This window comes from Egretta garzetta, unplaced genomic scaffold, assembly GCF_000687185.1.
Source record: "Egretta garzetta isolate BGI_Z169 unplaced genomic scaffold, ASM68718v1 scaffold447, whole genome shotgun sequence".
Taxonomy (NCBI): Eukaryota; Metazoa; Chordata; class Aves; order Pelecaniformes; family Ardeidae; genus Egretta; species Egretta garzetta.
The window spans coordinates 1,219,450-1,241,494 of NW_009260397.1; the positions used below are offsets into that span (position 1 = coordinate 1,219,450).

General features: G+C 41.8%; 2 protein-coding genes across 2 annotated transcripts in view; both read right to left on the reverse strand.

Annotated features, from left to right (window-relative positions):
- P2RX4 (purinergic receptor P2X 4) overlaps positions 1-1,855 on the reverse strand; it is an 8,446-nt gene extending 6,591 nt beyond the window's left edge. Inside the window, exon 1 of the mRNA XM_009643153.2 lies at positions 1,851-1,855. Coding sequence (XP_009641448.1) covers positions 1,851-1,855 — 5 coding nt within the window. The remainder of the gene's footprint in view (positions 1-1,850) is intronic.
- P2RX7 (purinergic receptor P2X 7) lies at positions 1,312-18,388 on the reverse strand. Its single transcript, XM_009643154.2, has 13 exons — positions 18,264-18,388; positions 16,555-16,691; positions 15,929-15,996; positions 15,011-15,083; positions 13,965-14,061; positions 10,789-10,869; positions 10,079-10,208; positions 9,005-9,129; positions 4,522-4,615; positions 3,997-4,062; positions 3,782-3,898; positions 3,072-3,167; positions 1,312-2,583 (listed from the first exon to the last, which is right to left on the reverse strand). The coding sequence occupies exons 1-13, from the start codon at positions 18,386-18,388 to the stop codon at positions 2,113-2,115; spliced, it is 1,680 nt and encodes a 559-aa protein (XP_009641449.1). The 3' UTR covers positions 1,312-2,112.
- Positions 18,389-22,045: the final 3,657 nt, after the last annotated feature.

Genomic DNA, 22,045 nt, shown 5'->3' on the forward strand with positions numbered 1-22,045 from the left:
CCAGGGCAAGGCTCTGCCCTGAGGCCTCCCGCTGCCGTAGGGCTGGGGGAGGGCTGGGGAAGTGCAGGCGGTGGGTCACCCTGCTCAGGATGCTCTCACACTAGTTGCTAAATCTGGGAGATTTTTTTTCCCCTGCTACTCATTGTTAGCAAGTTTATGGGGAGTTTTTCACCTCCATACTGGTCAGACGTGGGTCAGCTGTTACCTGGAAGTCTGGAGCTGTCAGTCCTACGCTGAGCCTGGGCTACTAAGTCTCACAAAGAATCTGGACACATAACATCAGGCAAGGGCTGTCCTAACACCAAGACATAACTTGGAGCCCGCTCAGGGCAAGGACAGAGAGCCTGCCTGCAAAAGATAGCGGAAGCATATCTAAGACTGTCACCCTCCCATCCACAATGAGCAAATCCTTTATTTATCCTCTTGCAGAATTAATCTTTTCTATAAAAGCAGAGATCTGCACCACTTAATTCATGTACCTTCCAACTGATGCTGAGCTGCCCAACACAGTGCTTATTTTAGAAACATCACCATAACCTGCATTATAGCAGGTAAATCATTAGAAAGAGATGAAGTTAACTTACAAACCGGCAGTGCGAATTTCAGACAGTCCAAAACTATTAAAGAGACTTTGAGTCAGCTATAGATTAGTAAAATGCTCTATTTATTACAAAACCAGGCAAAACTGAGAGGACCAAAAAAAGGGGGAGAGAATAAGGAAGAACATACATACAAATGTGAAAGGAGATTAAAATTACAATCTTAAGTGAATGGTCAGTGTAATTCTTTCCATAAGGAGCGATGTGTCAGAACAGGAATGCATTAATGCCAACTGTAATATTTTCCCACTCTAGCTACATAAGATGCTGCAATATGAATGTTAGCACAATTAATGCATATTACAACTGAAGATATACAGCTGACATAATCTGCTAGCAGATATATGCATGGGAAATGGAAATGGCAAACTGCTGGGTTAGCTCAGAAAGAACAAAGCTTAGCTGAAAGGAGTGCAGAATATACGTGCTACAATCCTTCTCACCTTGTTTCTACAAAAATAGAACACGTCCAAATATAACAAAAAGAAAGAACTGAAAAGGTGTTGGAGCACAGATTAATCTACCCTGAATTTGCTGCTCCTTGGCTGTACTGAGGCCTTATGCATCATAGCACAAAGCAGCTCGCGCTGTGCCAAGTTCAGGAGGAGGAGGTGTAGGAGGCAAGGCCTGTTGGAAGTGAAGAGCAAACAGGAGGCCAAAGTCCAACATTATAATTTCAATGAGTATGAACAAAATCATAGAATCATAGGAACATAGAATGTTTTGAGTTGGAAGGGACCTTTAGAGGTCATCTAGTCCAGCCCCCCTGCAGTGAGCAGTATGCCCAAAAATACTACACAAAGATGGTAAAAGTACTTTTCATTGTAATTCCTGAGTTCAAGTTAAAAGGAGTAATAAAAAGAGAGCCGCTGGGCTTTTGTCTGTGTCACTGAAATCATCTAGAATGAGCCTGTTTAATCAGGACGGACCGTGAGGCCTTCAATGGTGAGTTATGAAACTACACGGTCAGTGGCCTCTTTCTAGAGCCTCTTGATCCAGGGCTGCAGAAAGGTGGTGAGGCTGGGGGAGGAAAATGCTCAGGACCACATTTTCAAGCAGTATCTCTTTTAGACTTCCTTTCTTCAGGGGTAATGCTTTGAGATGACTCTTGGCTCCATCTTATTTTCAGGGTGCTGGTCATCTCCTGACTCAGCTGGGACTCTGGCATGCACCAGTGCGAAGGCAGGAGGCCTGGAACCTCCCACTAAAATGTAGCCCTAAGAATTGACCCCAGAGCCTACATTTCCAAACCACATGGGGTGACTCACAGAATGAAGCACAGGCAGAAGCAAGCACTTGAGGTCAAGGCATCTGTTCCTCAATGCTGAGCAGGAGGCACTTGTGCCTCTCCAAAGACAGTATACAGTATATATATATATATTCAGCTGTGCTACCGAAGATTTTGGGAAGTTGCACGCTTTCTTCTCTTTTTTTTCTTGAAAGGTCTGTGAAAGAAAACAAAGGTTAAATGCCCACGGTGAGTCACAGTGTAAGCTCAAGTTGTTCTACATCCTCAGTCTATCTTAAAACCAGTATAGTTATTGTCTGCGTTGGGATAAGTATCTCTAATTTTCCACCTGCAGCAGCTTGGGATGACAGCTCGATCTTCCAAGTCAAAAGAGCCAAAGCGCCAGTTAATGTATTGCTTGTAAGCAAGGTGACGCAGCTGGTTGTTGATATTGCAATTGGTCAAGTCCAGAAAGGGATCTTTGTAGAGAAGGGCTTTCTGCAGGGTGTGATTGGACAACACCAGCTGCTGAAACCAATGGGAAGTTGTGATGCACTGCCCGTTTTTCCTTCGGCAGCAGAGCTGCTCATGGTACTCCTGTGTTGGCTGGCATTTGCCACAGCAGCACCACTTCTGGCAGTGTGGGGAAGAGGCCCCTTGTCTGAGAGGTTGTCCCAGCTCGTATTCATTATCACGGTTCTCGTCAGACTGACTGGTGCAGTAGCTGCCAGCATCACAGAATTTCACAGGGTGGCTCTGCAACAACAATTGCAACACAAATTAGAGAAGAAAACAGCATTTGCTGCTTCATCCAACTGCAGAGAGAATTTACAACAGTGATCCTCACCACTGGGTTTTTCATTTGACACAGCACAATAGGGATAATGATGATAGATCAGCAGATCTGGAGGAGGATTGTCTTTCTGTGTTGCCAACGCCCACCCTAGTGAAATCGAATCGACACTTTGCAAGTTGTTTCAACACCAACGTACTCCCGCTGGCACATACCCACCATAGGAAAGCAGCAATTTTTAGGAGACTCTAGAAAATACATTCTCTGGTCACAGGACCTATTAACTTGATGCGAACAATAGGAATCTAGTTTTAGCCTCTCAGAATCTCATCTGAAAATATTGGGGTGGGTGGGGAGGATGGATGGAAACCCAAATCAGTTTGGAATGACATTCCTCAGTTCTCAAAGGAAGGATACCAAAGGAAGGATACCAAAGATTGTCTGCCTTTACCTCAACAATACTGCCTTGAGCATCCTGCAAGCTTGTTTTCAGAGGCTTCTTTATCAAGGTAACATGTGGCTCATCAACATAGGACACAAACATTACCTGTGCAGCAGAAGAAATGAGCATTGTCAGCTGAAGTAGTTACTTGGAGAACTGGGGACAAACACAGCATAGATCTGACCTTAGGGCTAGGGTTCTGCAGTCTGTACTCCAGTAACAATCCCCTGCAACTGCATGTTGCAAGGGCCCATATTCCCAGTATCCAGGATAGCAAGGACGTGGGGAGCTGCAAGGACAGAGGGAACAGGAAGAGATGGTATAGAACTAACTGTAGGAGTGTGGTTGTGCAGGGCCTTTAAGTACTCTCCTCTTCACTCTTTAAAAATACATGTCTAAAATGCTGGGGGATTAGTAGAGGCAGTCTAGAGAAATAATCATTAATAACTTGAAAAAGAGGAAGAAGCAACTAAAGTTGGCAGGGAAGAGGCTTTGAGCAATGCCCTCTTTATGAACAACCCTTCATGATATCCTTCTGCTGTTTTGAAGGATCACTATTCCCTGCAGGTTTCCTTGACAGACCTGCTGCGACTCTGCCATGCTACGGTTGTGTGTAGAGCCCACTGCATTTGTGCACTGCATGCCATGAACCGCTTCATGGAAGCTTCCTGGATTAGCTGCATTTTTGTATCCATAGAGCAGCAATTAACATTCCGTACCTGTCTTGGATTCAGCACAGTCTCATACTTTTTCCCGTTGTAAATTTTGTACAATGGTGATTTGCTGCATCTGGAGTAATTACCTAAATAAATAGCAACTTCAATGGCAGTCACAACCTGCACAGGAAAAAAAAAAATCAAGTAGTGATTCCACTTTCTTAATGAGACTGTATCTCCAGAACTGGTTTCATTAACACAAAAAATAAGTTTCTCACCAAACCAAAATAGGAGATCATGGACCCAATGTTTTTAATGAGTTCAATGCTGTTAAATTTTCTACCCTTAAAGAAAGCAGAAAAGAATAACTGTGAGGCAAGATCTATTACCATTTATTCAACTTAATGTCTTTTCTCTTTTTGTCTCTTCACAACGTATCTTTGTCTCTTTGCAATTCAGTCAATCCCAAAATTTCATAGACCATCTCAGATACTTTGCAGGGAAGAATAAACAACTTGAGAGGGAAACGGTGGTGACACATGAGGTTCATGACAACATCATATCATGATGACACCTGTTATTGTCTCAGTCTTAAACAATAATCCTGCTTCTCTCCCAGCCTTGACATTTCATCCTCAGCTTTGCTCTCCTATGCTGCTCAGTTCTGTTTAGGCCTACTCATCTGACATGACTTCCAACCCAGAATGATGGACAGGAGAGATGAGAGGGGTACATGGCAGAAGTGGGGCTAAGAAAATAGCAAGCTTTCTTATCCCTCCACAAGGAAAAATAATTGCATTTACTGTGCCAAAGACAAGGACGTCAAACCGTATTCCATAGACTTTGAAAAGGGTTCTCTGCTCCTTTCCATGTGGTAGCTTGTAGTACCTTGCATATCTGCAAAAGAGTAAATGAAGATCAGTGCAGCTTCCCTGGGTGATATAATGCCATGAGGCTGCAGAACACAAATAGAGGTGTAGTTTCTTCTCCCTTCTTCCTCCAGCCCTTTCAGTCTTCTGAAATGAAGGTGCTGAGGCCAGCTTGATGAATAGTATTTTGCCCAGCATCTGACCTGGCAGTCTAAACTAAATTATTACATATAGAGAGATTTAGACAAATTAAAAATCCAACTAATGTCCAATGAGTGTTTTGCTGTCTCAGTTCAAATTGGAACCTGAAGCTCCAGAAAGAAGTTCAATCACAGATAAAGCAGATAGAAAACCCCAGCAAGGATATGTGAGAAGCTGGCAATGACAAGAGTGCCATGCTCTGAAGGCTTTAATATCATGTTATCCAAGACCAACTCTGAACTCCCGAGCACACTTCAGCACGCTGGATATCAGCCATTTTCCATTCTTCGATCAGTAGAGAGTGGCAAGAATCATGTGAGCCTTTACTAACTTCCAGTTTCTTATTCTATCAGGAACATAACCCTCCTGATGCACAAGCTCACAGCAGCTTATGGATCAATAAGCAGTCACACAGCATAGAACAAAGAGATCTTTTCTGACAATGGAAAGCTGGCAGTACAGACAAAATCATTACATTAAACTGAAAAACATACTAAATCACACAATGGTACTAATATCCAACTAATATCTGATAATACCACCCGTATGTCTTCTGCCTCAGACATAGAATCATAGAATCATAGAATGTTTTGGGTTGGAAGGGACCCCTAGAGGTCATCTAGTCCAACTCCCCTGCAGGAGCAGGGACACCGCTAACCAGATCAGGTTGCTCACAGCCCCGTCCAACCTGGCCTTGAATGCTTCCAGGGATGGGGCCTCCACCACCTCTCTGGGCAACCTGTTCCAGTGTTTCACCACCCTCATTGTAAAGAATTTCTTCCTTATATCTAGTCTAAACCTACCCTGGTTTAGTTTAAAACCATCACCCCTTGTCCTCTCACAGCTGGCCCTACTAAAAAGATTTTCCCCATCTTTCCTATAGGCCCCCTTTAGGTACTGAAAGGCCGTAATCAGGTCTCCCCGCAGCCTTCTCTTCTCCAGGCTGAACAAGCCCAACTCCCTCAGCCTGTCCTCATAGGAGAGGTGCTCCAGCCCTCGGATCATTTTTGTGGCCCTCCTCTGGACCCGCTCCAACACTTCCATGTCCTTCTTGTGCTGAGGGCTCCAGAGCTGGACACAGTACTCCAGGTGAGGTCTCACCAGAGCAGAGTAGAGGGGCAGAATCACCTCCCTCGACCTGCTGGCCATACTTCTCCCGATGCAGCCCAGGGTACGGTTGGCCTTCTGGGCTGCCAGCGCCCATTGCCGGCTCATATCCAGCTTTTCATCCACCAGCACCCCAAGTCCCTCTCGGCAGGGCTGCTCTCGATACTTTCTTCCCCCAGCCTGTACTGATACTGGGGGTTACCCCGACCCAGGTGCAGGACCTTGCACTTGGACATGCTGTCAGGACTTAAAGTGCTGTATTGTTCTTGACTGGTTTACTTGAGTGATCGCTAAGTTCTATTCTCCTTCATTTAGACAAGTAATTTGAATGGGAATTTGCTTAGCCAAAGGGACAGAAGATCAGTTCCAGGGGCAGCAGATTCTCACAGATCACTCTGTCATTGCTAATCAAATTTTGTTTTATAGTTGGTTGCCTGTTCAAGTACCGAAAGAGTATACTGTTTAAGAGGATATATCTGGTGTAAATGTCATCAGCTCAGCCCTCTGCTTTCTAGCATCTCCAGGTACTCATTCAGATGATAGAGACATCTAAAGAAAAATACATTTTCCTCCTTTCCTTTCTCTTTGGGTTCAGTCCCTGCTGCTCTGCTTTGCCATCTTGATGCTAACAAACCAGCCCAGACCAAGCTTTTAAAAAAAAACTCTTTCCTGCACAACCTACTACAAGCTAAGTTTGGCAGATTTTCAGAGTGCTTTTAATCAGAGTTCCCTAGATCATGAGATCATTTGCTTCCCGTTCACTGTGATCTGATTTGTATTCTCTGAAGGCAGTGACTCACTCAGAAAAACACATTGTAATGTGTTTGCTTTCTCCTTGCTTGCACAGACACGAAATGCCCTTTTTCCTTGCTGAATGGTTGCACAGTCTGTGGCCGAGATGTGTTTTATTGGCCAGCTCTTAGCCTCTGCAGCCTGCAGGTCAGTTAGGTTTTATTTGAAAGTCTTCCTAACTCTTTCCAGGATCAGAGGTTTTCTCTAGTCCTCAGGGTAGAGGTTATTTCACATCTGCTCTTGATGGCATAGAAGCCGCCTTCTCTGTAACAGCTTTGTGCTCAGTGCTGACCTGTGAAGCTTTCTTGATCACTGGCTGAAGTTTTGCTTCCTTGCACCTCAAGCGGTTCTTTTATTTTGGAAGGCTAAAGCCTGTTCCAGTTTAAGTCTATCACAAAATTCCCTTTGGAACTGAGATTAAACCAATAGGGCTCCATGCAGACAGAGGTTATAAGCTGACCAAAGTAGCATTTCTGACTTCTAGAACGGCTAGGCTGCAGGGGAAGCAGCATTCTATATGTGCCCTGTTTCTTAGGCTCTTTTCCAAAATTCTCTCCTGCTATTGATCTTTGTTAGCTTTAGGACACTGGGCTGGATGGACCTCTGATATGATAGTATTTCAAATTCTCGTGACATGTCACTGATGTCAAAAAAGTTTTCTTGAAATATATTAATTGTAGGATCATTTCTAGCTCTCCCCCCCTTCACTCACTTGGGTAGTTCTACTGAAATCAGCAGCTCTGTTTATACAAGCTGGCATACACCTGCTCAACAGCACGGCAGGGTTTGTGCATGTTCTTCATCCATGCTTGTTTTAAATAGTATGCTCAATCTATTCACTGCTCTTCAACTTTCACTGTCTTTGCCTTTTAAATTGCTGCCCTGAACTACTCTACTCCTCTTTTTAAATTTTGGAGACATTAGAGAATGACATTTCTTTGCCAATAAACCCCTCGATTAACATATACAGAGTCAGGCCACCAGGATGTGGTCTGGCATCACACAGACTCTCCCAGCAGCCTGTGTTCTCAGACCAGGTTCACTTCCTGCAGCAGAGATTTCAACTGAACTGCAGCAAAACAATCTTGCTACAGACTGGTAATTTGATGCTTAAATGATAACAAATTTTGGGGAAATCCATTCTTGGCATTTTGACCCCAACTGTGTAATCTGACACTAACACCCTCAAAACTACTTCACTGTCTTCTTCCAAAAGCCTTCTCAGAAACTGCTTTACCTACAAAAATGTATTAAACTGAAGGGTTGCTGGCCTCAGCCTCAGAGCACTGTCTTGCTTTTTCCTTGTGATCTCCCCCACCTCCTGTCTGTGGTTGCCAGGTCAGAGGGAATACCTATTTGTTCTTTGTTTGCACAGCTCCAGCACAAAGCAGCTTTGGAATATGCTGGCAGCTCCTAGACAGTTATGGCACTCTTGTTAGCATCACAAATGTATGAAAATCCATAATGTAGTAATAATCATGACGAGTCAAAAAAAGTGTTGTTACACACTTTTTTTTTTTTTTTTTTACCTAGATCTGGGGGCCAACTTCAGTTTTAAACATGCTGATAAGCATTTGATAAATGCTTTGTGTAACTATTCAGAACTAGAGTCATGTCATGACAAGATTTTTTGTCAAAACTTCTCATAAATCTGCTATATGCACACAGAACTAAAAGCTCTAATTTGCTTTTGAATAAATCTTGATTCAGTGAACTGTGGGGTTACCCAGATGGAAGAAAAGATCTGAGGGACAACTTCAGTTTTAAACATGCTGATAAGCATTTGATAAATGCTTTGTGTAACTATTCAGAACTAGAGTCATGTCATGACAAGATTTTTTGTCAAAACTTCTCATAAATCTGCTATATGCACACAGAACTAAAAGCTCTAATTTGCTTTTGAATAAATCTTGATTCAGTGAACTGTGGGGTTACCCAGATGGAAGAAAACCACTTTGTTATTTTATTTGTGTTAATTGCCTGGGGAAACACAAGTTTAGGTAGTTTCAAGCCTCAGTCGCCATATGGTGGAATCTGCCCAAACTATTATCTGTGTTAGCTCCTAGAATACCTGGTGGAAATTTCTAGGCCTTTCAACACATAAATAAAATCTCCTGCAATACAAGCATGCTCATTTGGAAGATGACCATGATGATACATGTATACAACTGCAGTAACTGCAGGTTAAGGACATGACTACAAGAGTAAACAAGGAGAATCAAACGTCTTGTCATTCCAAGTCATCATTCCCCACACCTCATCACATCTTTGCTTCAACTCAGAAAATGTGCTACTTGCTTCATATAACATTTTTTACCTGAAATGGAATCCAGGCTTTATTTTTTTGTCATCAAGGCGGCGGAAATCATACTTTGGTCTGCAGTGGTAAAACCAGCTGTCCAAGTTACAGTCCCAGTTAATCTCAATGGCAATGATTCCTCCCTAGAAACAGACCCAGTAAGCTTAGGGACTAGCGCTGTGATTGCTGCCTGTGCTAAACTGCTGTTAAAGTCAGCAGAGACTTGAGAGATGCCACTGGCATGGACACTTCTCTATAGACATGCTAACTCATAAGCAACATTTGCCAGTCAAGCAGTCTTCTGTGGAAGTGACTTAGTTACATGAGCTGGAAGCTACCATTCATTTAGGTCTGTCCTATATTCTGTCTGTTTCTTTTCATCGTAGTAGCACAAGTGTGGATGTAGCTGATAGACAGTGATGGCCATTTCGTTGCTTTAAACTACGTATAGGCTCGCACCAAAAGCCAGCATGCAAGCCTAAGTTTTGTAGGCACCCAGTACAAATATTTCATCTTGAACGCACTGTGCCAAACTGAGAATCAATAAATGTGGCTCAGTTGATGACTCTGGGCAGGATGCTTTGTCTCTACTTCTACCCACCTGTTAATACTGACTTTCTAGAGGTATGGCTGGATACTCTGTTAAGGGCGTTTGGCTCAATATCCTAAAGAACAGAGTGAAAATGTAATGGCAAAAATAAGTGGGTTTTGACTCTGAATATAAGCAGCCATTTGTGCCAGTCTGAATTTTGGATGATTCCCCCTGCAACATCATTTAGGATCTGCTTGAGTAGAATCAAAAGATGACCACGAATGACAGCCCTGTATAGGACCTATTTAAATGCACTGTGCTTTGTAAAGGTGCCTCTACATGCTACAATACTAACAAAATAATATCAGCTCTGTCAACATGGGTCCCATCCTGTGAGATGTTAAGCACATTTAATTCTTGAAAGTTGGGGTTACTTTGCTTCTCACACTATCAGTTTCTAAACCTAGAACAATTCCGCTATATGGTAGACAGCAAAACATGCAGGAAGAGAATCAAGAAAATGTTTTAATAATGGGCATGAAAAAAAAGCAATCACAGACCTTTACTGCCACTTCAGAAAAATTCTCTTTTGCTTCCTGAAGGATATCTCCCAGACGGAAAATTGGACAGAGCGGGGAAGTTATCTTGTTGTATGTGCAGGAAGTATTTAAATTTGGTGGCATATTTAGTCTGTGAAGAACACACACAATTGTTTAAATTTAAATACAAGCTGGAGCAGCTACAGATACAGGCAAGGGACTTCACACTTAGTAGAACCTGTGTTAAATGTGCTCAGTTTGTAAATATACAAGCTTCTGGTTTTCTGGCTACCAGATCTACATATCCCTACTCAGGATCTGGGAATCAAGATGAATTCTTTACTCTTTGGATATTATCACCAGCAAAATTCTACTTGTGTAAACTAAACACTTTCACATTATAATTTGAATTGCACATCTGCTGTGCTATATTTTAGTGATTTTACCCTAACATAAACCAGTATAGCTGAATGAACAATTCTGTTGTTCAGTGCATGAGAGAAATAGAGTTATGCTGGGAGGCTCTGTTCCCAAGCTCTCCTTATTTCTCTTGGTTCCTGAAGAATGAATAGAGCTAAAGAATTACAGAAACTTGGTATTTGTCACTCAGGCAGATACAGCCCTGAATGCATAGCCTTTCTGAGTAAAGAAGGTGCCAATTTATACAATCTTTTTTTCAGAGCACAACTACTCACTCTCTTCAGAAGGCATTGAGGAATGTTTGCACTTACATGGTGTAATTAAATTTTGGGAAGTGAATGTTGTTCTTTATTAGCACAGTGAAGTCTTCAGAACTCCTCAGAACAGCAGGCCTAAAAAAGAAACATCAAATTAACTAACTTCTTATACTTAAATAAACCCGTTAATGTTATGCTACTTTACTGTTACCTGGAAAGCTGTCAGTAGGAGGAATATGTTGCTAAGAATAACAGATTGAAATGCAGGGAGTTAGGTGGCTCAGGGGATCAATAAAGATATAGGTGGTTTTCTTAGGTTTAGGTATAAATTATTCTCTCTCTATTGCACTTGTTTGTGTGGACCAAGCCTTACTGGAGTCTCTACATGCAGATGAAATATGATGTCAGGAGACTTCTCATATAAATCTTGCTATAGAATAGTATTAAGAAATTACACCATTTGACAGCTGATGATTTCTGCACAATGAATTGGCAGTTTCATTGCTGGTCCCCACAAAGAGGTGGCTGTTTACACCAGACCTACACAGCTAGTAAGAGTATAAGAATGAGCCATGCACTCGATCCTAGAGGATGTCTCTGGAAGTCAGGTGTCAATCACATCACCACAGGTTGTCCTGCCTTCCTAGCAGATACTGGTTTGAGCACCTCCCCTGCAGTGGTTTGTGTCACTAAATATATAGGTGGAATGCAAACACAATGGAAAGCAGGCTGCCAGTCTGACCCTTCCTCAAGAGAGTTATTTCCCTGAAGCTAATGTGGCAGGAAAGAAGAAATTTTCCCACAAGTTGCCAGATGGGTAATGTTGGCCTAGACTGTGGGAAACAACTTTGCTACACTCCAGGACTTGCCAGGGCTATAGGAAAGTAAAAGATACAATTTTTAGCATTGTTTGTCTAGCATAGGGACTATGCTGAACTGGAATATCGGCATTGTTCCACTGTAAGAATGAGCCATGAATATTTTAATTTCCATCAAGACAGCCATTTTGAGGTGGAAACCTAGTATTCAAAGCAGTCATCCACACAAAGGACAGTCCTTTTAAGCAGGGAATATTTTTCCTATCATTGTATTTTGAGCAATGCCTCTGCATTAGAGATCTGTGATGACAAGAAGCATATTAGCTGGATGACATGCAGCTTCCATGAGTGACTTCTCATGAGTGTCTTCTAAACCAAGTCAACAAGTGAGCCTTGATTGCAAACTAAATAAACATTTGTCAATGCTACCTGGACACGAAAGTCATTGATAAGTTCCAGTGTATAATAGTCAAGACATTAATAACGTGTGTTAATTTTTAAAGAACTAAAAATGAATGAACCTATAATGTGAAATTGTCCATAATTCACCCACTGGGAAACATCTGGAATCTGATCCAAAGCTCTTCTGAAAAAGGTGTTTTAAAACACCTGTCCTTCAGCCAGCTAATCTGACAACTATTCCCTGCCTCAGGGCAGAAATGAACAATCAAAAATTAAAGAATCTTCTTGCCAACATGCAATGGCTTTGTTCAGTTCCTGCTATAACTAACAGGAAGGAAAAGGAGGCCTCCCATATAGTTCATGAAAGGTACCTTTCAAAGGAATTTGGACAATAAGGACAATAATGGGTGTAACCAAAGCCCAACATTGCTAGCTCAGTATCTCAACTAGATGGCAAAGCTTCCTGGGCTCTGACCTTGGTCTTATGTATGGTTCTGGCTGAAAATAAACACTCAGCTTTGCTTTTTAGTGATTCCACATTTTTTCCTTGCCAGTGGAACTTGTGAAGGAACTTTATACATTAGAGGTTTAGATCAAACCTCTCATCCATTATTTTTGGTCCCTGGTAGTGACCGACTACTGGCACTTTAGAAGGAGATTAGGAAACAAGACAGAATGTGTCAACTGTGCAAAGTGATTAAAAGCAAAATTCCCTCTGTAACATATGCAGCAGTGAGCCCACGCAGTGTGACATTTAAAAATGACTGGCAGTCACTGAAATTTTATAAAACCCCCCTAAGATTTCATTAACTCAGGAAGTTCATGCATATCTTTCCCGGATGCTGTATGAACAATTACAGCCTTCCTGTTGTTGGACAAAGCCTTTTTCAGATCACAACTCTGTCCGCAGGAGAAGGGAATGGAAATTCCTTTAAAGAGCTGAAAAAAACTCAGCAGAAGGAGCTGTAGGAGGCATTGTGGGCTCTGGAGCAGACCTGGCAGTGGAAAAACTGCTCAGTCTCTGCAGAAAACCCCAAATTAGGGAAAAGATGGGATATATACATAGAATCACACTCGTATCTTTTAAAAGCAATGAGTTAATAAAAGTGATAATTGACCTAGTTTCTTACACACGTATTTCAAAGCTGGTTGAGAGGAGCTAAAATTGATTAGCATTTGCTCTCTTAGAGTATAATTTCCATCACTTCAGTTGAAATCAAGTATTTTATAAATTTTTTTCATGCTTTGGCTGATACAGAATAGAAATAGAACATTTTCATCTCAGAACACTGTACAGTCATGGGGTTACAAAAAAAGATGACTACAAGGCCCCTCCATCCCACTCTCTAGGACAAAGCAGCATTGTTCTGCGGAGTCTTTTTCCTAGAGTTTTCTTCAGCTTACTATTACAGATTGCCAGCATTGAGGTTTTCATCATCTACCCAGAGAGGATGGAGAGACTGTTCTTCAGCCTGAGGTTGATCCCCAAACACCAGCCTGCAGCACAATGTCCAGACAACCAATTTACCCCTACTGGAAGGTGGAAGCAACCTCACTTGATAAATGAACCCACAAAGAACTTTTACACCATAGAGCCCTAAGCCTTGCATAAGAAAACGCCAAGTTAGGAAAATTTTTATTTCTGTTACTGATTAAACCTATCTTACGTTGATGCATTTTCCTTGACATTTGAATTAATGAGCCAAATGCCTCTAGTGAATTAAAGATGAGCCTGTGACATCTAAAACTGTTTCTATGGCAGCTGCATGATGATAAAAACTGGAGGCTATGACTTCACTGCAGAATCATACAGCAGGACAGATTGTTAGAAGTTATTTAGATATTATAATGAGTGTTAACAGTATGGCTATGAAGAAAATAGCTGTTTTACAAGCATGAGATCTATATGCGCCTAGGCGAAGGGATTATCCTAAAATTTCATTACTTTGACAAAGTAAATCCTTCTTCTGACATAAAAAAAAAAAAAAAGCAGATATCTCTTTTACTTACTCAGGGGGTGGTTGCATGGATTCCACAGGGCACCATGCCCTGACCTCACAGGTTTTAACAGTTGCATTATAATTCATACATCTTCCTGTTTGAATTCCTGTAGAGAAACAAGCCTTTACTCAGCAAAGACAAGAGTTTTTCACCAGTGAGAGACAGTTTCAACATGTCAGTGGATTCCTCCTCAAATGTAAGATAGGGACCTTGACATTTCAGATTGTTGCAGCTTTCTATAGGAGGAAGCTGTAGGAAGAACTACTCAAACCATGGTCCTGCCACACCTCGTCAATCCTTATTTAGCCGTTCGCTTGGGTCAACAGTGCTTGTCATTGTTTGGGCTGAGGGTGAAGTAATTTCCTTCACAGTTTTATATGAAGTTACATATCTGAGTCTTGGGATAAATTGAGAGACCAACTGTTTCAGTTAGAAGTTTAATTCAACAACATGAGCAAATTAAACCAGGATATGAAGGTGGGCAGAAAACCTTAATTCCTTCTGCACTCCTGGCAAGTCAGCATTTTCTGTGAGCATTTAGTCTTTACCAGGGAAAATGATAATCCAACCAGCAGCCCAAATTCAGTGAATCACAGCACTACAAAGAATTCACATAGCTGATGAAAACAGTATGATGCCTTCTGGACAACTGGTCCCAAATAAAGGACACAAGTCCCCTGACATTCTGAGAACTAACTAAACATCATAGTGGTGTTATAGACCTTTCAAACAGATCCTGCAGTCACTCCACTTGCTGAGTAGCTATGGACTTCAAAAGTGTGAGATCGGCCCTCATTCACACCAGTCTGTATTCTTCTTCACATCTCCCCTTCCTCTGCTCCCTCTCACTGCTTCTCCTTCTAGTAAGGGTACACACTAGCTGCTAAGAACTCAGTTTTGTGGTTTTGAAAATACGTTCTCAGACATCTCTTAGATTCTGTCCTGTTCTGCTGCAATTCTCCAAGTTGGATCTTGCACATGCTGCACTGGTCAATAATGCAATAGAAGATAGTACCCACAAAAAATATTTCAGTCTGAAAATGCAGTTTACGTACCATGACTGTGGATATCTACACTCCCTTTTTCACAGGACTTGTCTGAAGAGCAGATAGCTTTGGGGAAGGGATACTGGAAAAAAAATTACATAAAACAGCAATATAAATATCTCCCTCTCCAAACCTATGTAAAAAGTCTCACTCAGCCTCAATGTAAAAATATCAAATAATAAGAGAAAATAACAATGCAGAGCAGGTAGAACCCTTACTAATTATTTGGGTTACAGGAAATAAAGGCTCAGCTACCTGCAAAACCAGAAAAAAGCCCTTTCCTTACTTACAATAACATTTTCCTTTATTATTTGTCTTTTCCCATGTTTTCTCACTCTCTCCTATACTACTAAGCACAATAAATTTAATACTGGACTATTTAATTCTTTGTTTACTAACAGTCCCATATACTTCTGTCAGTGAAAGTCAACTTGTATTTGGGAACTATTCTGCAAGGTCCCACTTCTAGGCCAGCCAAATGAAGAGGAGAGCTGCAGCTGACGATGGGGTTTGACCTACAGAGAGGAAGGAAGGGGACATGTAGGAATGAGCAACAGTAATAGTAAGAGCACCATATTAGCAGAGAAGCTGATTGCAATTCTGTAGCTCCATCATTCCTTCAGGTTTTCCTCAAGAGCAATGCCAGAGAAGCTGGACAGCAATCACTGGCCTGAATGTCATCACCTCCTGAAAGTGTTGCAGACAGGTTTGGTGCAAGGTCACTGGTGCAAGGCAAAGTCACAACTGCCAGCTGATTCCCCAAGAAAGAAAAGGAGCAATTAAACTAGATCTTACATGTTATCTGCTGAGATACAGACATAAAGAGCAACAGTATTTGCTTGTACTGGACTGCTCCAAAGACAGTCCACTCTTTTACATCAACATACATTCAATACATCCTAAATACAAATCACAAAACACATTTACCTCAGGGCACGTCTCCTCAGTCTGACTCTCTGTCTTAATGATGTTGGTCATTACGAAAAAAGAGTTTACTGCCTACATGGAAGAAAGAATATGAATCTGGATGAAATTTTACACACTTGATTGAGACCTCAGTCATTCCAGAACATCACCTGGAAGGGCACAAGGCTGTTCCTGCTCTACCTGCCCCTGACAGACATTCAGATTCTACCTGGCTCAAACAGGAAAAGCCAGGGACATCATCAGGGCAGGAACGAGCAGCCAGAGGTAAGAAGGCACTGATTTTTGTTTTTAAACTGGCAGTAAAACTGAGAAAGATACACTAGCATTAATTGGTAATAACACTACTGTGTTTAGTACAGCTATACTGGAGTGAATCTGTTCCTAGGTTTACTATTACCAAAATACTAAATGGATTATGTAAAAATTGTGTAACAAATAGCACCACAGAAATCTCATAAAAAAGTATTTTTTTTTCCTTATATTAAGGAAGGAAGGGAAGATTTGGATTTAAACATTGTTGTCTCCAATGTAAAGTAGTCACACTGAATGGTAGGATAGAGACCTTTCAAGAAAGCAGCCAGATGTATCAATGGAAGCTGAATACTGGACTGACATTAAATTAAGACTTGCCTGCATTGGTATAGTGTATTCCGCTGTATCCCAAATCCTGTCATTTGTGTAAGCCACTCCCTTCACACTAGTGCGTACTGAGCTGTTAACTTCATCTGTTTCCTGATAGAGTCTATAAGCGATGACTATAGAACTGGCCAGATAAAACAGAAAAGACAAATAAACCCATAAGAATGAAATGGGTCAGTTTCTTTGTATCATTTTTGGACAAAATGCACTGCAAGATAAAAGTCAGATGAACATTTTCAAATGATTGAGAGCCTTTTTATGTGATGCACTTGCATCGTTTGGACCAAAGTCTGCCTTAGTTTCACTTCCACAACTTTTAGCTTTGTCAGAAATGAATTGATATATGCAAGAAGAGAATTTCTACTTTCTGGTCTTAAATTATATAGACAACCTGAGGTGACATTCTGACCCTTCAGGTGCCATTTGTGAAACACCAAGTAAGTGCAACAGGGCTTGGTGTCACCCATGCTGCATTGCCGTATACCTAGACTGACTTTCTGTCACAAAGGGTAGTGTTGTCTCTACTTTTTTTTCTTTAAAGAGAGCTTAAAATACTTAGTCCTTAACTTTGCAGAGTGACTATTTTTGTTCTTCATGCTAATTGCTTAAAAAACCTTGGCCTAATGTTTTCACTTTCTCATGAATTGAATGTGTTAATAAAAGGAGGAAGGACACCTCTGGGTTTAAGCTGACAGGAAAGTCATCTAGCTCATCTAACTCATAAAAGCACCATCAACTTTGAAAAAACTATTGTATGTTCAGAAGGTACTTTCCACCCTACATAAAAGTGCTGTTAAAAGGTTTGCTTTGAAAAATAAGCCACAAGGGCTAGCACCATTTCAGTTTAACAACAGACTGTTCTGGGGAGGGATAAAATAGTATCTGAAGAACATAAATACAGAGCAACTGATCAATGTTCCTTATTTATATTGTCTACTATAAAAAGATTTCAGCCTTTTCCTTCTGGAGAACAGAGCTTTGGGATAACCATGTTGTTGGAAACTGGTAGTGGGAACCCAGCTCTGAGCAGAAGTAGGTAGGTATAGTACCTTAGTAAGGCAACTTGAATTTCCTGCAGACTCGATCCTTTGTGAGATTGGGATCAGTGTGCTCAATGTCCTGGCTTGGTGCCGTCCCAGGAGAATAAGACCAATTCTATAAACTTCACCAGACTTTGTTCAGCAAACACTTATCACTAATAACAGCCCTAGTTTGGCAGCAAAGAGGAAAATGTGCCCTTTAGAGGCAATCAATTATTGCATATTGCTAAACCAGCTTATTGTTCTTGAAATCTGCTGCAAGGGGTGACTCGCCACTTCATCTGATCCTGAATAGGAGACTCTACAGAGAGGCTCTAATCTCAGAAACACTGGTGTAAATCTGAGATTATTCGGTGGAGATATTTTTGATTTTTCAGAGAAGAAACAAAAACAGACAGCATGGCAAGAAACAAAACTGAAAATGTTTTTTAGAGGAAGCTTAGTTAACTCTGTCGAAGTAACCCCACCTTGTTAGATAGTATCTTATGCCACACTCCCACCACATTCATTTTCCAAGAATGGTCTAACACCAGACCAATGACCTTGTTTGCAGTCACAAAGCTCAAAGTGCTGAAAGCGAAGTTGTAACCAGACAATCCACAATACAAGAAACATTTGCCCACATACATCACAACGTCCCATCACCATGCACTTACAAAATAGACAAAGCGAAGGTTGCGTAAAAGATGCATTTCACGAATCCAGTTTTAACACTCTGAATACGTATGTATTTCGGAGAGTCGTACTGAGTCAGCCACTCCAGCCAGCCGTGTACACCCATTGCTAGCACTTCCTGTCAACGGGCTTTTGAAAACTGCAGCTGCCTGGTGCTGTCTCCCTCCACCTCCTTCCCGGGCCACCCCACTTAAAGGCACAGTCAGAAGCCTTACCACCAAATTTCACCCTGGAGCTGATTGCTCAGCACTCTCCTTGTCACCTTCTGTGGATGGCACTATCCCTCCTCAGTACTACTAGACCTTGCCAGCCTGAAGCAATACTAGGACAACTGTAGAGATGAGGCTAAATGGATGGAAGGCAGTGTCACACTGACCTCCTTCTGGGCCTTAGTCTCCAGCACCCAACACTTTGCATCAGCACAAGGAAGGTGTAATGCACTTCTGGAGTGGGCAGATGCATGCAACACCCACTTCTCAGGGGTGGCAATGGCCATGCAAGGCACAGGGCAATGGTAAAGCAAGCTTTTGGGTCATCAGTGGCCACAGAGATCTCCAGCTTATCTCACACTGCATGGGATGCTGTCCTATTCGGTCTTAGGTTGCTGTTGTATCAAGGCATGGACTTAAAAGGGAGTGACAAAGTCACTACTCTCAGCAGAGCCAATACACATGGCACATACTTTGGCCGCAGCCTCTCCTACTCCACAGAACCATGCACAAGCCAGAGCTGGTGAGTGTGCTGCAAGCCAACTATTTGCATCTGGACCAGGGGGTCAAGGAACAGGTGTGAGGCCACCATCTGACACTGTAAGCACAGGAGGTGGAGCTGTAAAGATACAGGGCTGTCAAGGTGGGACTTGTAAATCTCAGAGTCAGAGTCTGAAAGACAAGAAGTTTGGATCGGAATCCATTAGACCCACATTAAAAGGACCAGGGTCCTCTCTCTTGCATCAGAATACCCACACAGAGGCACAAAATATACAAATCCTACAATGCAGAACTAATATTTTTCTTCCAATCCTTTAGTATTTGAAATCATCTAGGATGCTACCTTCGGCTGTAGTCATGACAAAACATTCAGAACCAGACAGGCTTCTTGGCTGTTGGTATTGTCTTAAATGCTTTAGCACACAGGAAAAAGTTACATTCTGCACAAACAGACAATTTTTTGAGACATCAGTGATCACTCCTTAGGCTTTTGCCAACCACAGTCCACATGGCTATGGTTGGTACTAGTGACACTTTAGCAAGCAAAAGCCTGCTACCTATTAACAACCGAAGAAGATACAAGTGGGAACCAGAAACAGACCTGGGATGCATTTAGGTGCTAGAAAGCCACAAAGAAATTGATTTTTAGTGTAACACAGTCAGATCTATGTGTACATACACATAACACTATTTATAATAAGAGACAAACAGGAGGGCTCAGACTGCATAAGCAAAGCAAAAGTAAGTGTTGTCTTCCCTTCCTAAATGCTCTTGTTTTCACATTAGCGTTTTCCATCTGTTTGGGATCTGACCTCAGCAGCTCAGCCGGACGTATTCATCTTCTTGCCCATGATGTTCCCATATAAGGTGATCTCTCTTCACCCATGGAGCACGATTTTGATTTGCTCAGGTTTCGTTCCACTCGGATTTGCTGGCTTCTATGCTTGAGCTCTCTCACCGTTTTGCAAGGCAGTCATCCACACAGCAGTAGCTATAAAGGGAGGAGAAAGTCAGGAGGGAGTAATGAAGCTGTGCCTGCAGATGTAACAAGCTCTGGATAGCTTATTTGCAGGCTCCATTCTCTTTCTTCTGCACATTGCCTCTGCATGATGCCTTTTCAATAATCAGCTTTCCATAAGCCTTTCCCAAGCAATATAAAACATAAGCCCTGTCCAGAGAACTGGATGGAACTGTAGGGCTGAACTGTTACAATAACTCTCATGTCATCAGTAAACTTTGTTTAAAACCCTGTATCACTCTCCATGCAAACTAAATTGGGAATTTGGAAAATGCTCCCAGAATTATACAAGAAGTATATATGAACACTGGCCTTTGACTCTGTAAGACTTGATGCAGATACCACATCACCCCAACTTAGACAACTTAAGAAAAGTTAAGTGTCAAACAAATATCTCAGCTGCTTCCTGTAATATTTACCCAGGCTGCACTGAAAGCTATCATCTCTTTTATGTCTGTGAAGATTCTGTTGTGATACAGAGGTCAAGACAATGAGCTAAACCTTAATTTTTTTTATGCAGTAGGTTTGAAAATTCAGACATCGCTACAGACTGTAAATATCAAGCAGCAGGTGGGCAGCCTGGGGTAGAAGTATGGCTACTTTGGGCTGCACGTACAAATAACATAAAACCATTGGAAGAAAGGATCATGAAAACATACAACTTTAAGGATGACACAGGATCCCCCATGCTTTCCCCAAGTTGGGAAGTCTCATAGAACTGGGCTCTGATGTATGATTTTGCTCCTGCCTTCAATCAATTGAATTTTCAAACAGGCCAGCAAGCCAGAGCTCAGCCAGTCCAGTTCTAATGACATCTGGTCATGGAGGTCTCCTTCCCCAAGAGTCAGAATAATCAGGCTTCATGGCTTTCCACCACAACAGGGTAAAACAATCTCACCATCTTTTTTTCTTCTTACCTTGCCTTTTTCTGAACTTCTCAGACATCCTTCCTCTTATCTGTTGCCTCTTTAATGTTACAGAGACACGAGAAGAGGGGAACGGTCCTTTGCTTCTTGGAAGGTGTAGGGACTGAACTAGTCTGATGTAAAGGAGAATCTCAGAGCAGCACCCTCCCACTGTACCCAGCACAGATCCCTCTCCATCCTCAGCACTGTGGGCACAATCGTGCTCTCTTCTGTGCCAAGGTCTGAAGAAAGGATGTGTACCAGTATTTACAGAAACAGTGTTTCTCTATCATTAAGTGGTGGACCTGCATCCACCACTTCCTATTACCTATTAACATGGTCTACAGGGAGCAGAGCTGGCCCCCAGTGCCTCCACAGGAAATACCATTTTCGTTTGCTCTCTCTGTGTATTCTATATGCTCAAAATAATAATCAGAAGAAAAGTGCAATTGATACCAGGAAAGCATGTCAAGGGAAAGTAGATCTCTTCTGGGAACTTGTAGGTAAACATGATTCCTAAAGGTCAGTATACAGGCTGAAAGCACAAAGGAAATATGATCTGGTTTTAAAGTTCAAATCCAAGAGTCAGGAGACTTGGATTATGTTCCTGGCTCTACCACAGCTTTCATGCACAATCACAACCGACCCATCCATCCCCTCTGTAACTTAGTTTAGCCAGTTAAAAGCTAAGACACCAAGCTAGGTCCCGTGAAGTCCAGTAAATTAGTATTTTATGAAGCATTTTCTGCTCCTCAGAAAGAAGAAAGGAGCTAATCTAAGATAGACGCAGTGCTTAGAATTGCAAAGTATTACATGCTATTTACTGAGTCAAATTCTGCAGTGATTTACAACCTGTGCATTTCAATTGGCACCAATTTAATATGACTCACTGCATATTTTAATCCATCATCTGTGGACTCACATGGGATTCTAAGACTATCCAAGAAGCTAATTGCAATAGCAGAAGCTCCAAAATCCACCTATTTAAGCTCTAAACATGGGGTTTTAAGGATCTGCAACAAAAAACTTGCAGATCGAGAGATCAGGTTTCACTTTAATATACAGTCTATTTTTGATTGTTTGGTATTTTTGAAGCTCCTGCCCTTGTTTCAGATTTAGCATAGCTAGCA